We start from the raw sequence: 17,247 nt of genomic DNA, 5'->3' as shown, positions 1-17,247 counted from the left end.
ACACACACACACACACACACATATATATATATATATATATATATATATATATATATATACATATATATATATATATATATATACACATATATATACATATATATATATATATATATATATATATATATATATATATATATATATATATATGGTGAAGGCTGTATTTGTAAACTAAGCAAGCTGTTATGCTAAGCTAACGGTCTTCTAGCTCCAGCTTCAGAGTGGTATTGATATACAGTATTTCTTGGCAAGTATTTCTTAGTAAATATGCGTTAATTATTTGAGGATTTTTTCTTGTTTTATTGTGATGATGATGAGACATTGTGTTATTTGTACATCATATTTCATGGGTTAGAGAGACCATTCTCCAGACGTAGCCGCATGTGTCCACATGCCGCGTGTGGACTCAGATTGTATGACCTGTCTGCAGGGATTTGCCACAAGAACATTCGTGAGGTCGGCCGGCGATGGGATAGCTGGCAGGAGTTATGGGTTCCTAACTCATTCCGTCCTTGTTGGATGGGTTGAAGTCAGGTCTGTGTGTGTCAGTCAATATCCACATCTGGTTTTATTCGGGGCCTTCAGTTGGCCGTCTGCAACAGTAACATCTACTGTTCTAAGTGCACACTGGTTACATTTGTTGAAACTGTTTTGTCTACCTCTTGTATGTTAATAAAGGTGGACAAAATATTAGAAACACCTCTCAGTATCATGCGATGCAGTTAAACAGCAGCACAAATTAGAGCCTCCAAAGGGGATAAATTCTAATCTAAAACAATTACAGCCAGAAAAACCTGATACAACCTTTGTGAAGGTAGAATCTAATACAGGTTCATTACATAACTGCAACTGCTTGATGATTTTGATGTCTAAGAGCTCATGACGTATCAAGAAGTTGCTGAAACACTGCTGCAGTCTGTTAATTTACACCACAGTTGACCTACTTGCAGATGTAATTTTCAATGTTGCGACAGTTTAAGACATTCATAACACTTATGTAAATCTACTTTTTCCTCCCCTGAAATAAAGCCAACTGCACTTAGAGGACAGAAACCGTTATACTAAACGATGCCATTCATACTGCGGTGGACATGGTTGCACGTAATTGTTTTTAGATTCACAGTAAATCAGCAGTCCGTTTATATTGTCCTCTCTCTTTATGACAGTTAGCCAGCAGATACCATACGGGGAGCTTTCAGCTCGCGATGTGCAGCATGAAGCTCCAGCTTCATCTCCGGACCGTGTGTATGTGCGTGTGTGTGCGCATGTGTGTGCGTGTCGCTTCTCCGCCTCTGTACCATGTTTGTGCCTGTGTTTGTGTTTGTTTGGTGGCTGTGCGGCAAGTGTATCTAAATTGCAGTGATTATGTGGCAGTAATTGAACAGGGATGGTGTGTTTAATTGAGTTGTTGTTTCCTGATGTTTCTCTGTAGTAGCAGGAGCCGCCGCGCTGACAGGTGCCTCGTCTCGCCTCGCCGAGATGAGAGGTTTTTACATATGCCGTCACTTTGTTGTGTGTTTTTAGCCGTGTTTCTGTGTGTTTTGGCTTAATGGTGTTTGTTTGGTCGAAGGATGTGTGTGTGGGCTCCAGCGGGAGGAGGAAAGCGTGGGGTTTGTTGGATGGTTCTCTGAGCTCTGACAAGTTACAGATACATAATGTTTTTATGTTTAGTATTCAAACGTATCTGTCTGTGTGCATGGGCCTTTCTATTAAAGTGTGTATGTGTATGCAGGCGTTTGTGTTTTGTGTGTGTGTGAGAAAGGAAATATGTGTAAATCTTTTTGAGTTGATGTTAGTACAAATAATACATGTGCATGCGTTTGCATGCTTGTGTGTTTGCATTTGTGTTTACTTAGCTGTGCTCTTTATCATAATGTGTGTGTGTGTGTGTGTGTGTGTGTGTGTGTGTATGTGTGGGGCTCTATCTGATCTGCCTCCTGGGCTCTATGGTCCAAATCAAATGGTAGGAAACATCAATTCCACCATCCTGTCTCCTCCTCCTCTTCTTCCTCTCTCCTTGGATAAATCCCCCCATCCCCGAGCGCCTCACTCCTTCTCCCCTCCCCTGCTCGGTGTCTTGCTCCCGGCCGAGGTGTGATTACGTTGCTCCTCTGAGCACCAGTGATCTAAGGGGCTTCAGGGTGTGCGTCAGTATGTGTGCATCTGTGTGTGTTTGGTGACTAGTTGGTGATCTGAGCAGCCCGCCGCTGCGCATTGTGCGGCGCAATTCACGGACGACGTCTTCAGATGAATGCCCCCATTCACAATTACAGCCTTTCCATTAGCTGCAGCTCTCGCTGCCTTGTTGTTGTCTTTTCTTCTTCTCTGCAAAAAAAAAAAAAAAAGCAATTAAAGCCGGACAAAAACAAGCTGGAACACAAGCATTGTACCTGGAAAGAGAAAAAAAACTGCAAGTGAAGGGGTGTGGGAGTGTGTGTGGGGCTGTAATCCTTCAATTGGGGTTCACACCACACACTGTCTCTGTTTTATTCCTGAGAAAATCCGCCTGGATTTATTTGAACATTCACGCATGAATGCCATCTCCTCTAAGAGACTTGTGCAACTACTCAATGTCGGATATATATTTTTCATTTTCCCGTTGTACTGTAAGTGTGCCTGTGTTATAGTTTCATTCTCTAGAGGATCAGATTACTTCACAAGCACAGAACGCAGAGGGAAAACCCTCTAAAGCCGAGATATGTAGATACTTCTGTTCTTAATGAGGCTAGTTTAGGATTTAAACTTTGATTTATGTGAAAAGTTAGTTGTGTGAGTGACAGATTCAGCATCACGCTTGACATTATGAGAGAGACAAAGAGGGAATAGCAGTATTTAGTTTCAAGCGATAAAGTGTAACACATTTGCAAGGCTGAATTTTTCCTTATTTAATTTATTTTTGCAAAAGGAATTGTGAAATGAATTTAATTGGAAACACGTTGACATGACTTACCTCTAAATTACTTAATTTAGGTGTGAAATGTCTTGAAATAATTTCTCGGAACAACATTTCCGAAAGATTGACTGTCCTGTTTGTTACACCCGTGTACAAGCTGCCATCCTGAATGAATGGCCGAAGTCACCAAACCGACAATTGTTACTTTGTTATTTTGGTCTTCAAACATTTTATTGTGACTCCTTCACAATAAGAGCTGCCCCGTGTTACACCAGCTGCATGCTCGGAAGAAGCAGCAATCGGAAATGTGTGGTTTGCATGAACAAAGTAGCAAAGTATTAAATCACAACACTTATACAATAGAGCTCTGACACAGCATTAGAGATACCAGTGAGGATGATATCAATGAGATACAACTACAAATAGTAACACTGGACTAAATGCAGCATCCTTTTTTTGTAAATCCCTCATACGACAGTAGGTCATTTGAAACGCACTCAGCAATGGTGGAATAACAACAAAGTGTATGATTTAGAGCAGAGGTGTCAAACATATGACCCGCGGGCCAGATCCGGCCCGCCAGATAACTGTTAAAATTACAGAAAGAAAAAAAAAGTAGACTACCGGAGACAGTGGTCAAACAACCTGGACATTAGGCATCCTAAGCACTCAGCCACAGTCACAGTCGGTGAAGTTACTGATAAACGTGTCACAAACCGAGGGAATCTGCAGAGGAGAGTCCAGACAGGTAAACAGTGGGCAGATGTCTGAACTTATGGTCTTTATGTTTCTAGTTTATTGTCGAAAGACCTTAAAATGGGTTTCATCATCAAAAAAACCTTCACCAATGATTTAAACATGGAGAAATATTATCATTATGTATGCGTCATTATGTTATGATATTACTGGTCTGGCCAACTTGAGATCAACATGGGCAGTATGTGGCCCCTTAACTAAAATGAGTTTGACACCCCTGATTTAAAGGATAAATTACAGAATGTAAATTTGATTTCATGAAAATCTTAAGTGCTGTGTATAGAATAGTAAAAAGTCAGCAAATGCTAACATATTTAGGGATTTTAAATTTTCGAATGTATGTTATTTTGTATTACTCCAGTCCAGTAAATTAATTTAGAGAGCTCATTCAAATGTATCTTTGGCAATATTTTGAACATTTATGCAAAATGCACTTGACATTTGGTTCCAAAGACAGCTACTGAGGCGGACAGCGCCATGCAACGCTTTATCAGTGGTTCAATGCTTTCTCATTTCTTTTTTTTTTTGCTTCAGAGGGACCCCTACAGAGCATTGTGTCCATGGGGTCACGTCACCCCGTCCCTCACAGCGGGGTGCACCAGAGGGGCCGTTACCAACCTCTGGACCTGATTCAATGGGTCTACCAAATGGAGAGAGACAGGAAGGTGCGGGCCGCTGATATCAGTGTTCCAGCCAGACACAAGGTACAGTACTTGTACACAAAGTGGGAAGACACATGTTTCACACACACACACACACACACACACACACACACTGTGATTTACTATTCCAATAAATCACTGGTGCCGCCTAATTTCCTATGGATTTCAATTTCCCCCTGGACATATCTGCATTGATCAACTTCAGGTGTAAGGATGTGCCAGGCGTCGCTCACTGTGACACTGAAGAATGGCTCACAGATTCTTGCCTTATGTGTGTGTGTGTGTGCGTGCATGTGTGCATGCGTGTGTGTGTGTGTGTGTGTGTCTCTGTGCGTGTGTGTGTGTGTAGGGGTACGACGGCAGGATTTGTGCACATGCAGCATTTCTGTTCTACGGTGTCGTCACCGCCGAGGCTCCGGGATACACATCCTTGAGTCTGAGTAATAACATCTGAAAATGTCAGAAGCGTGCAGACGATGACAGTTGAATAGGGACTCGAGATATTGTTATTCTGATCATATCTGCTCGTACACTTGGCCTGATTATGAGGAACAATTACACATCAATCTGGCTTCACCAACAGTTGCTGCTGCAGAAACAAGAGCAAGGTATGACTCCTCTTTGAAATAAGAGAACATTTGGTGGTCTAATCATCTTTCAGCACAGGGTCTGAACTGAAACAACTATAATTCCCTTTTAGACTATTATCCTCTCACAGTCATTGATTCCTTCTATCTGTGCCCTTTAGGCTGCATTATGAGGCCAATTACAGCTCTGACAAAAATGTGCCGCTGGACAACAGGTAGCTGTGTTTGTGTACAGGTTAATGCCTGACATGTCCTTGCAGGGGTACACGGTCCCCGGGCGTGTAGATGAGTTTTGAGTCGGTCTTAGGAGGCAAAAACGAGGCCTGACAACGTCTTTACCCCAAGTTCCTCCCCTAGAGGCAGATCTGAATGGATCGTCGAGGCAAGGAGGAGAAATAAATTGGAGAAAAGGATAAATCGATGCTCGGCGGAGAGGCAAACAGACCTTGCAACCCCCGGCTCCGACACACACACACACGCACACACACACACATACATATATAGACACACATACCACACCGTGGCTTTTTTTTCCTTGGGCTGTATTGGATTGGTATGCAGAGCCAAGGAGAGAGATGCTCAGAAAAAGACTTGGCCTACAAATGATGTCCTTTGTTTGATCCACTAGGTTGGGAGGGTGGGGAGGGTCGTCCCACAGAGGGCTGGGAAACAAACATCTCTGTCTGTGAGCCTCTCTCTCCCTCTCTCTCCCTCACTAACAGCCTCTCATCTAAAGGAGGAGACAGAGATCAGCTCTGGGAGAAGCTGGTTGTCATCTGTTTCCGTTGATGACTTAGAGGACAGAAAGGATATGGTGTAGGCGTGTGTGCATTCCAGTGCTTGAATGTATGCCAAATCTACCAATCTGCAGGATATTTTGGGTTTATTACCACTCGAGTCTTGTGTTTGTTTTGTTTTTTGCTCTTTTGGTCATCATTTCTATGGCTTGTAAAACACTCTGTGCTCACTGCAGTAAGTTAATTGCTGAGCACACCACGGTGACATTAATAAAAACGAGCAAATCAGACAATCAAACACTTTTTTTATGTTATCATAACCTTGAGCTATAAAAATACGGACTAGAGTTATTCTTTTACGACTCGTTTGGGCCTTGTGCAACAACATTAACGTATTGTTATCCTAAATGTCTTTCAGCTTAGTACGAATGTTCCAAATAAGATTCACCAAACTCTAACTGCACAGACTTGACATAAATCGCCCGTCTCAACTTAATGAACGGCACTTGTTCATGAGGTGGTGCACATTTATTCGGTTGAATCATAATAATCAACGCTGCGTAAGAATATCAGTGTCACTCCCCTTTTGTGGAAGTTCAATTCACAAAAATGTTCTACAAGAGAAGAACTAGAAACTCTGGAAGAGAGCTTGAAGCCCTAATTAAGTCGTGTCAGTCGTGGTGTTGGGGGATCAGATAATATGGATAAATATATCTGGGGCTATGAACGCAGTGTCATAGCGGACAAGAAGGAAAGAAATGGAAAAAATAAAGGTTTGACATAAAGTTAGACTCCAAAGAACACATTGTTTAAGCAAATTGGTCCATGATTTCAAAGAATTTCCATTTGTTATTTCCATGACCTCGGAACGTTTAATTAATATTCGTGAACATGAGCTACAACCCAAGACACCAGGTCTGGTGTCATTGTGTCATGTCTTGGAGTAATAGTTCGAGAGCTGCTCCATTACATGTTGTACTTGATGACATCACTCGTTAGTGTTTTGGCACTCTAGTTTTTGAATTTGAGAGTTGATGTTAACTAGGACTTTTGGACTGTCACGTCCCCATGAAGGTCAGGATGAACAAGAGCGTAAACTCTGTCTACTGAAGCGTGCAAATCGTCTTGGAAAGTGCAATCTAAAAGGAATATTTACAATAAATCAAACTAAGTTGGTGAGTCTATAAGTACATGTAGTGAAAGCAGCAGTTGTATGAATGGCAACGTCCAATACTTTGGTCTGAAATATCTTGTGGACAGCCATGAACTTTTGAGCAGACATTGATGGTCCCCAGAGGATGAATCCTGCTGGTTTTTAACACATTTCACTTTTCCTCAACAGATTGAAATGAATTCAGGTCATTAAATCTTTGAAGGCCATTTCTAGTTGCTGTTCTGCATCAGTTACTATTACTTAAATTAGTCTTGTCAATGTGTAGAAAGCTTTTTTTTGCCAATATTTTCAACATTTGTACAAATTTACCCAACTATTTGTTGGTTTTTCTGAGCTACTCAGGGGGAATTAGAACAACTGTACTTTGTATTTAGTGCTATTATTAAAATGATATGGTGAACATGTTAAACATCATACCTTCTAAACATCATCATTGTCACTGTGAGCCTGTTAGCTTGCTGATAGCTTTAGAGCTGCCTCACTGCTGGCATGGCTGTAGAATCAAATTAAGACCCCAAACTCATTCAGACTAGGACATTATAATTCTCAAGTCAAACAAGTGTGTGTCCCCCCCCCCCCCCCCCCCCCCCGTGAAGAAAGGACGACTATCTGTACACGACTCGTACGACAGTCCTGGACCACAAATGGTTCTTACACTTCAGACCGACTTCAGTCTCAAAACAGCATTTTTAAAATGCCATCAAATCAAAACTTCAACCCTCCAATGATTAACGCTCTTGTTTTTGCTCCATCATTGCTTCCCGTGCCCACGCTCCACCACACTATTTCTATTTCTATTTCTTCTATTTTGGAGACACTATTCTCAACCGCAGCATATGATGCCATTTATTGTAGCTCGGGAGTTCTCTTTTCACTCCATGTTTTTTTATAGTTTTGCTGTTCATACTGTACTCCCCGCTGTGCTTCTATTTTCATGAATGCTGTGAGAAATAATTGAAAGCGCCGTGTACGGTGCCGTCTGTTGCAGCGCTCCCACTTCCTCATGCCTTGTAAATACTGTATCAGTGAAGCCCCCGCTGTAAGCTGCCGGCTCGGGATTCCTCACAACTCAGAGACGTCAACAGTCACTAAAAACTTGAGCCAAGATCAAATCGTAACCAGAGTCTGAAACGTGGCTCCCATGGACAGAGACAGTTTTCTGATTGATTTCAAATTCAGCTGCTTGTCCTTGTCTTTTTCCTTGAGAAAACACTGTTGAATGAGATTTCTTCTGGTGTTTTCTCTCTCTTTTTCACCCATGACATCCAGAAGGGGGGAGTCACAACCCCTGCTGCAAGTGGTGCTGGTGTGAAGTGCAACAGACGGAAGGCCTAAAGGAGTCTTAACAAGAACAAATAATGTACCGCAACATCTATAAATACATCAAAGTATATTAGATGCAGATTAAAGGGCCACTTCAGTTTACTAGTCATAGTTTGAAAGGCGTTGGTGCTGAACAGACTGAGAGTTTAATAAAAAGGACAAGAAGCCAGAATATATTTGATCACTATTCTTTTACAAATATTTTTCTTTGGACTACACTTTTTCATTTGATCACTGCAATAAATCCTGACATTGTCTTTTGTAATACTTGGCTTTGTCCTCGGAAACCGGATGAGATAGATGGCTCTAAATGCTATCCTGCCACTTATTTGTCTTTAACATCAAATGTCTGTTCCATCATCCAGATGTTTAAGCTTCCTGGGGACTTGGTGTTGGATAATCCTCCCATCAACAAGCCCATGAAGTCCTCTCGGGCTTTCCAGGTAAGCTGCAGCACCTCAAGTCCAGATAGATGAGTTAACTTTCCAAACAAGAAAATCTGTGAACATGAATGTGCATGTTCATTCACGACTGCCATGCAAAGATTATGAGGTGGTTCATTGAAATAAACAGTTAATGAGGCCTTTTCTCTTAAACATCATTCATCAAATCAGAAACGCTGTGAAAAACTGGAAATGTTGCGTTCATGTTTAAGTCGTGCATTACTTTAAGAACGTCACAGTCACGTCGCGCCACACAGATCTGATGTTTTTGTCTTCTGGTATTTTTTGTCTCTGTAGTTTAAGCGACATTCAAGTTATTTAATCAATGTTAATTATTTAATCGTGTCAGATACTTTTCAATTGGAATTAGTCACATTTAGCCTTTATCAACAGCCAAGAGCCAGGCTTAAACATGTTATGCCATATTCTCTGCATGTTTTTCACTTGAATTGCATTTTCACTCCGATTTTTTCATTATTGGACATGTGGCTGCTTTTACATCTGAAAGCAATTAATCAATTAATTGACAGAATATTTTAATACGTCATTGATTAATCCCTTTATTTGTCATGCATAAATCACAACCGTTCCCATGTTCCAGCCTCTCAATTGTGATGATTCCCTGTCTTTCTTTGTCTTATGTGATAGCGAAGTGGTTTCACAGACATCAGGTTGGGATTAAGAACACGATGCCACGCATTTTTCATTATTAAAAAAAAGATTTGATCAATGTTTTTTCGAAAAAATCTAAGATTATCTGATGTTGCAGCCAGTTTCTTCTTTATTTAATTCCTGTAGATTAAGTTTTCTCTTGTCATGCACTCGTAATATTACTGTATTCAACAGTTACATCCAGCAGATGTTGTACTGAAGTCCTCCACGGAGTCAAGACCTGATGTGAAGGAGCCTCACGTGACCAAGACCATCAGGGACAATGTGGACAGAGAGGACCGATCCTTACCGTCACAGAGTCTCCAGGATGTCGTCAGCAGTCAGACTCTTGCGATCCAGGAGGAGAAACTGAAGAAACAAATATGAACCAGGGTTAAATAAAGATTGTTGTTTTCCACAGTGCAGCAAGTCAATTGATCATGAGTCACTTCCATGTACAGTGTGACCTCAGTTTTAGCTCAAATGATGTATTGGGGATTCCGAGCGTGGCTGTAAAACTCAATCACTCTCCACAGAAACACACAAAAATATAAATCTGCCCCCCAAAACAAATAGTCTCAGAAGCATGTCTCTGCACTCATCTTCCCTCCTTTTCTGATGTTGCAAAGGTTAGTGAAAGATATGTTTGTTTTTTTCCACTTCATTGAAGGGTGAATTCAGCTCAGTGCAATAAGAAATGGATTACCCATTCATTACAGGGGCTGTGTCACTCCTCATTGAGTTGGACAAATAGCAAATTAATTTCTAGCCGCCTAATTTCTCTCTGTTCTCCGCTGACTTTTCCGATAACATCGAATTACTGATCACTGCCATGTGAACTCCCTCAACTTTTTATCAATTCATTAAAATGTGCCACAGCGGAGATGTGACAGAGGAAATTCTCTGTCTTCTTTCTGCATGCTTCCTTTAACGCTGCAACACAGTGTACAAACAGAAACCAACTCAAGTGTCTAATTGAAATTAGGATATTAAAAACACCGTAAACTCTCTCAGACAGTGTTGGGGGGAAAAAGTTACTTCGTTGCCATTTTGGAATCCGCCTGAAACTTTTTACGGATGCGTCTCAATGTGAAACAAAGATGTGAAGTGCAGGGTGTAGGTAAAGGTGTTGTGTAAAGTAGCAGTCGTGTATTGACAGGGCAGTATTGATGTTTCAATTAGAGCAGCGTTACATAGTGCCGCAGCATGGTAACACGGTGCGTCTCCTGCCATCTGCTCTGCCTCCACGTCTGACGAACGAGGCACGTGGGGCTAATCGAGCTGCACATGAGCAATGGGGCCGCGAGATGTTTTGCACACACACACACACACATATCCTATACGCACGTCCTTATGCAGAAAAATGGGGGGGGGAAACGAGGGAGAGCTCCTCAGCCCTGCTGTTTAAACAGCCTTCAGAAAGCCTGTGATTCCTCCCCTTCTCCCTCACATGTGCCACAGGAGCAGCCAGCAGGTTATTTTCTCTGACAAGGAAACAGGCAAACACACCAGATGCACAAGTTGAAATTCTTCAAAAGCTCATCTGACGGGGGAAGACGAAAAAAGGGAGCGGCTTCTGCCAGGTTTTCTCATGCTATGGGACAGTCTGAAATAACAGTGTGCATTATGCCTGGCGTTATTGCCTGCCAAACCACACAAATCAAAGACCTCATTGTGTGGATTACCTCGTTAATCTGTTGATGCCATTGAGTAGTATTGCAGGTGTTAATGTGCCAGGATTTTTCCCCCTCTCTTCTCTTATTAGGGAGGTGTAGCGTTAGGTTGGTAATCTGCTTTAAATGCTTTCTGGGGAATGAGGCACGCTGAAACCCAGCCAAGAGAACTCTGCTATCATGAAGAGCTTTCTCTTAATACAACACACACAGAGGGGACTGAGTGACTGAGGCTGATGCCAACGGGGACGAGCTAGTGAGCTACACGCCCCACGCCACTTGTTGAAATATATGACTCTATGAATAATGAAAGAGGAAGAGGAAAGTGATATTGCTAAAGCAGTCCCGCAATGACATCCATCACAGAAATGCCTCATTGCTCTTCTTCCTCCGTTTCCTCCTGCACAAAACTCCCAAGTAGTGTCTCTTTGGAGGAGCCAACCCAAGCTCAACTCTGAGCTGATTTAAAGGTGAACTCCGAAAACCAAAAGAGAGCGAAAGATAAAGAGACAGAAAAAGAGAAAGACAGAGGGAAAGGAACAGAAAGAGAGGTAATCCTCCCTTTTTTTTCAGCTCCCCAGGGTGGTCTCTTCATCCAGGGCCTCAAAGAGGGGCAGAATACACCTCCCCGCTACAATGGAGGGGACCCACAGGGGCTGTTGCTATCTGAGTGTGTGTGTGCGTGCGTGTGTGTGTGTGTGTGTGTGTGTGTGTGTGAGTGTGGGTGTGTGGGTGGGTGCAGCTTTAAGCAGGCCTTTGAGTGGCCTAATTGCATTGGAATACAGCAGTCTGAGAGCTGGCTCAGATCACGGCGGGCTGCTGGAGGGGTTAGCGCCCGCACCTCGACAGCCACACTCAGCAAAAGAGCCCCGGCACAATGCACACAATTAATGCTCTCCCTCTCGTTAACTCTCTCCCCACTTTTTGTCCTCTTCTACTTTTCACTCATTCTCCTCCTCCTCACCCCATATCTTAGTCTCCCTCCTCTCCCTCCCCGTTTCCCTCCCAGTATGTAGTCACTCACCCACTGTATTAATCCTCCCATGCAGCCTGTCAATCTCCCTCTCTTTGATGCACACAACAATTACAGTAAGGATGAAAGGCGTGGGCGTGGGCTCTGGTTATGTAAGACTTGAGGCGAGCCTTAACGAGAATTATTGATATCTGAACAGCTAATCTGAAATAAAAACCTCAGCAACATGACATCTCTGTTATTACTTTGCAGCAATTGATCTGTGCGTGATGAAAACGTATTGAATGTCTTTCACTGTAGATATTCCACAGTGTAACAACATCGGTTTGTTGTAGCGCAGGATATCTTTAATTTCGACACAATCTTGGAGCGTAACAGGGGTTCAGTTTGTCTGTTTTTTTTTATTTTCAATCTTGTCTAGTTTGAGCCAAACAAGGCAAAGGAATATCCAGTTAGTCGTGATCGTTCCCTGAAGATGAGACTGTAATAAACCAATAATGCTCCATCGGGGACTATTTTGTGTCTTTGTGGCACTAAATGCTAAGCTGGTAAACATCTAATTGTACCTCATTGGATTGTATCTGCTGTTGTAATAATAGTCAAGACATTATAACAGTATTCAATAAGGGCAATACCAGTCAATATATGTATAGTTAGAGATAAAACAATAAGTCAATCGACAGATAATGTATCTGCAACTATTTTATTAATTGATTTATCATTTAAAAAAATGGAATTCAAGCTTCTTAAAAGTGGTAATGATATTCAACTCTTACGATAATAAACTAATATCTTCAGGTTTGGGGATGTTGGTTTGGACAAAACAAGCACTTTAAAGATCCCCTGGAGACATGTTTTAAGACATAAAAATACCGTGCTTGGAATATTAATTTGTTGACCAAATGGGTTTTCAACAAACAAAAAAAACATTGATTACCTCGCTAAAAAAAAAAAAGGCGAATTACAGGAGCTATGAATATGCAAATATGTTTGAGTTCCAAATTTCAACATTGACAAGATGTCTCCTATAAAAAAAATAAAAAAAATGTTTTTTTTTCCCACATCACACTTGCAACATTGCATGTTGGACCATGATGGAGTCCAGGCCAGTTGTGTGTGTGTAGCAATCATCACTGGTCATATGATGAAGATTCACAAGTTGAAGCTTCACGTCATTTTGCAGTGATTTTTGAATAACATCCTTCTCAAAATGATCACACATGGACTATATTTCTGTCGGAGGTGACTGCCTTCCTCCTGCAGTAGGCCGTGGACAGCTCATTATGTGGGTTAGTGTAGTCAGACAGCGCTTTCCCTCCAGTTTGAACTCAACTGTCCTTGTTATTAAATGGGGCTCAGTGGACTGTGTGTGTGGAACAATCAATGATTTAAAAAACATATCATACTCAACCAGCCCCTCTGATTTTCTTTATTACGCGAGCCGTGTCTTAATAAAATCTAATTATTTCCGCTCACAGGACGCTTTCTGGTGAGAAATTGGCAGAGGGATGTGAGTTGATGTATGGGGAGACAGTCGCCTAATTAGAGCGTTAGAAATTGAATCTTTACAGCACACGGGTCATATAATTATCCTACTGTTAATTTAACGCTTACATTCTCGGCTGTTCATTTTTATTCCCTTAAATGTAGTTTGGCAGCGGCCCTCTGTGCTCAGCGCCGTGTTTTTTACTGTATGAGAGGAGGCAGCATGGCCCCTAACATTGGCCCCTCTGAGTGATTGAATAACTGAGGACCCTGCAGTCCAAATAACAAGGCTCGCATCATTTATGCATTGTTAAGCCATGTAATTGAAACGAGCCATAGTTTGCATATTACACCATTAAAATAATGTGCTTTGCGTTTCTCCCAACACGACTATTTAAGCCTGTGTGGCGATGTGGTAATTCCTTGAATTACAGCCTAATTACCACAATGTTCTTTTGATTTGGCCGATTTCAATGTTACGCCACAATAATGTTCAATATTACGAGGATGAATTACTGAGCCGTGCCTGGAAACTTTTCCTCGTATGACTTAAATCCGGGCAGCTTCATGTGCCATCATTGCAGCTGGATTCACATCCATAAAGGATTATTAGCCGAAATGAGATCCATTAAAGGCCCAATCAGCAATACTTAATTGAAGAGCTTGAGTTATACATGGAATGAATATCAGCTTTTTTTGTTTCTCAGTTCATCCTCATAGGCCTGGTTTACCTCGACGTTTAAAGACAGTATTCATGTAAACAGCCCGACAAAACATTACAGACGTATCACTATTGTTAAAATAACCACTTGTCTCGTCCATCATGATAATTTGCAATGTAATATTTTGAATTGTTGGTTCATTTTAGTTGCAGATTGTGGTTTAAATGATAAATATGACAACATATGTGCTTGACATACAATTTTACGACCCTAAATTTATTTTAAGATGAATATATTTTGTATTTTATTCATCTTTGTTCGCAACATGAGAGATTAAAAATGTCTATTTTGGACAAAGCAGCATCAACACAAAAGAAAAGCTGGTGAACAACTTCAATCAGTGTACAACATCAAAATCCAATCCAGGTCATAAAAAGCATGGAGTCTGGAACATTTTGTAATTAGCACTTGCCCTTTGTTACTTGCCCTGCATTGTTCACAGACCTCCGTCTATACACATGACATGTGTCCTTGTGTGAACTTTTCGTATAAATTAACATTGCTAAGAATATTTTAAGTCTGTGCGAACTACGTATGTAGACTTTTCTGTTTTTACTGCACAGTTTCATTATTTTTTGGGAAAATATTTCTTTGATAATTGCTTTTTCATTACCATTTAATTTTACTGCTATAGGTCCAGATTATTATATACAATGTTTAATTACAATTTCAGTCATTTGCATAGTTTAGAAGTTATAATTTGTGGATGTTGAAGAACTGTCTCTATTGATTTATAGGTTTAATTTGTGGCCAGTATGTATTACTTTATTTCTGGTGGATTTAATTGTTATAGGCCACAGACCGACAAAAACTGCTTTTTAATTGCATCTATACAGTAGGAATTATTAATGCCTTCTCGTGTTTAAAATTAAGGAACTGCTTCAGAAGTTAGCAACTTGACGCATACTTCTGCCAAGCAGCATTTTTGAAGTTTTGTTTGTATTTTCTTTTCACACAGTTTGCTTTATCTCACTGCCGTGTGAGGAGCAGCTTTGAGGACAGACATAATCTCTCTCATCTTTTTCAGTTCTTCTAGGCCTTTCTCCCTCTCAGGGCCCTGTGCTCTTTACCCCTCCCTCCTTTATCCCTGCCAAGGCTTTGTCCCCGCAGCAGAGCGCCTCTCTAAATAGAGGCCTTTAGATAGTCCAGGAACAGGGGGGGCAGCAGCGACTCGACTGCTGTTGTTTCATTTACCTCTCCCTATGGCAACCAGCAGCGGTCGGCCAGGAATGTCCCCTCTCTGGACAAAGTCCTGGTCCCTGAAGCTGACACCGGGGGGACGGCAGCTGGGACGGGATGGAAACCTGCCCTGGACATGAAGGCCTGAGTATGGACTTAATCCTCCTCTTCACTTGTGTGTTTTCTCACTTTACTGGATGATGAGCAGCCAGAGGAGCTTTCCACACACAATTAACTCTAGAAAGAAGATGTATATAAGACCTGAAAATAACTTCAAAATCTCTTTTGGGGACGTAAGAAACCTAAAGGGCTCTGAGGATCCAGCCCAGCCTGAATGATCCCACAGATCCTTCACCGGGATGAAAACAACCGTTTAAGAGCTGCAGACATCGTTAAAGGAACATTTTGGAGGACACATAAATGGCGTCAATATTTAAAAGATAGATATTTTATGTCATTCAAGCTATATATAGAACCTGAACTATAGTCCAGGGAACCTCCTTTTTCTGTGAGTAGCCACTCCCTCCTCCCAGTGCAGCCTGTGAATACACTTTACAGCCTGGCGCTCACCAGTGGATTTGTTTATTTTATGGGCTGTTTAAAGTTTCCACGTGAAGACAAATGAAAGATATCAACATTTACAAGACTTAATTTAATTCGTTTTTTATTTACTTTTACAAACACCTTTAAATTTTATTACAATTTTAGGATTCTGTGATGACTAACTTTGATAAGAAATGGTTTAAAAACTAGGTGTATGGGACATAATGGACGTGATGCATTCTAATTGTCAGGTTACTTTTTTAAATGAAACTGCTATAAAGCTTTTACTTGAAAGACTATTTGGTCCCCAATGAGGTCCAACTGTGTCCATTTAACTCAAAATGTAAAGTCTATATTTACAAAGAAAAACATTTTTCTAATAAAATCGATTAGATTGAAACGTGCCTGAGCTTTTTCCTCCATCAGACTAGTTGTATTCTAGATGTGTTTCTACAACGCAGCATCTCAACACAGTGCACAGCAGAAAAGACATAATGTGTTTTATCTGCCGTTATATCAGCATGCATGCTGTTTTACAACTGGATTAAGTAAATTACATTTATATTCCAACTAGTCTGTTTGTTTCACGAGTACATGAGTTTAAAATGTCAATATTGAAACGATATTACCCTAAATTAAAACTAATGTCTGAAGATCAATATTCAGTATATTATTACACACACACACACACACACACACACACACACACACACACACACACACACACACACACACACACAACGCTGCACAAATAACACAGACCTAATAATATGCACACACCTACAACGTCTTGAAGAAATGTTGCAACACTGCAGCTCCTAAAAACATTCAACAGCATTCTACAGACAGGCCTCGGATATGCAGATGATACATATGCAGATGATACATATGCAGATGATACATATGCATGTCATGTGAAATCTAACAGTCTGTGCTGAAATTAAAAAAGTTAACGTCGCCGAATCAAATCAGGAGTTTGCGCACACGTTGCCTTCACATTTAATATTATAAATGTGCGCAAGAATTACAATGAACAAAATATAAAGTCTACCTCAATAAACATTTGCATATCCTATAAAGAGCTTTTGTATTAATCGTCCCAATAGGGGGATCCTGCTCTCCTGGACCCGGGCTGCCCTCATCCTGAGTCTGGATAGAACATGAGTATCAAAGTAAATCAACTGTATCTTACAGTTGCACTGCTGATCCCGGTGCTCCGTCTCCCCATGCTGCACTCCGGCTCTCCGCTTCCACGGGAGCCTCAACTCGCACCTCTCCCAACAAAGAGAGTAGTGTTTGTTGAGACTTCCCCGCAGCCAATCGCCGCGTCGTTGCCCCTGGAAACCACGTCCATCATCCTTTGACGTCCAATGAGTGGCGGGGGCGTGGCGGAGTCCAGGTGCGCCTCGGCGTCCACTTGGCAGAGCGCCTGAGAGCCGCCTGTGG

General features: G+C 41.3%; 1 protein-coding gene and 1 long non-coding RNA gene across 3 annotated transcripts in view; one reads left to right on the top strand and one right to left on the bottom strand.

Annotated features, from left to right (window-relative positions):
• Positions 1–12,045, top strand: part of LOC137780738 (proprotein convertase subtilisin/kexin type 4-like) — a 162,589-nt gene extending 150,544 nt beyond the window's left edge. For both annotated transcript variants that reach the window (XM_068568930.1, XM_068568929.1), the window contains 3 exons: positions 4,184–4,353; positions 8,498–8,575; positions 9,422–12,045. In XM_068568930.1, coding sequence (XP_068425031.1) covers positions 4,184–4,353; positions 8,498–8,575; positions 9,422–9,613 — 440 coding nt within the window. In that variant the 3' untranslated portion in view covers positions 9,614–12,045. The remainder of the gene's footprint in view (positions 1–4,183; positions 4,354–8,497; positions 8,576–9,421) is intronic.
• Positions 316–17,080, bottom strand: LOC137780739 (uncharacterized). Its single transcript, XR_011077167.1, has 3 exons — positions 16,994–17,080; positions 9,537–9,595; positions 316–2,325 (listed from the first exon to the last, which is right to left on the bottom strand). It is a non-coding gene; the product is annotated as an uncharacterized lncRNA (long non-coding RNA).
• Positions 17,081–17,247: the final 167 nt, after the last annotated feature.

Source organism: Clinocottus analis, unplaced genomic scaffold, assembly GCF_023055335.1.
Source record: "Clinocottus analis isolate CAN_PGR_092001 unplaced genomic scaffold, fCliAna1.0.p SCAF_9, whole genome shotgun sequence".
NCBI lineage: Eukaryota > Metazoa > Chordata > Actinopteri > Perciformes > Cottidae > Clinocottus > Clinocottus analis.
Note: the sequence above shows the minus strand (reverse complement) of the source record. Positions and strands in the feature narration are given on the sequence as shown.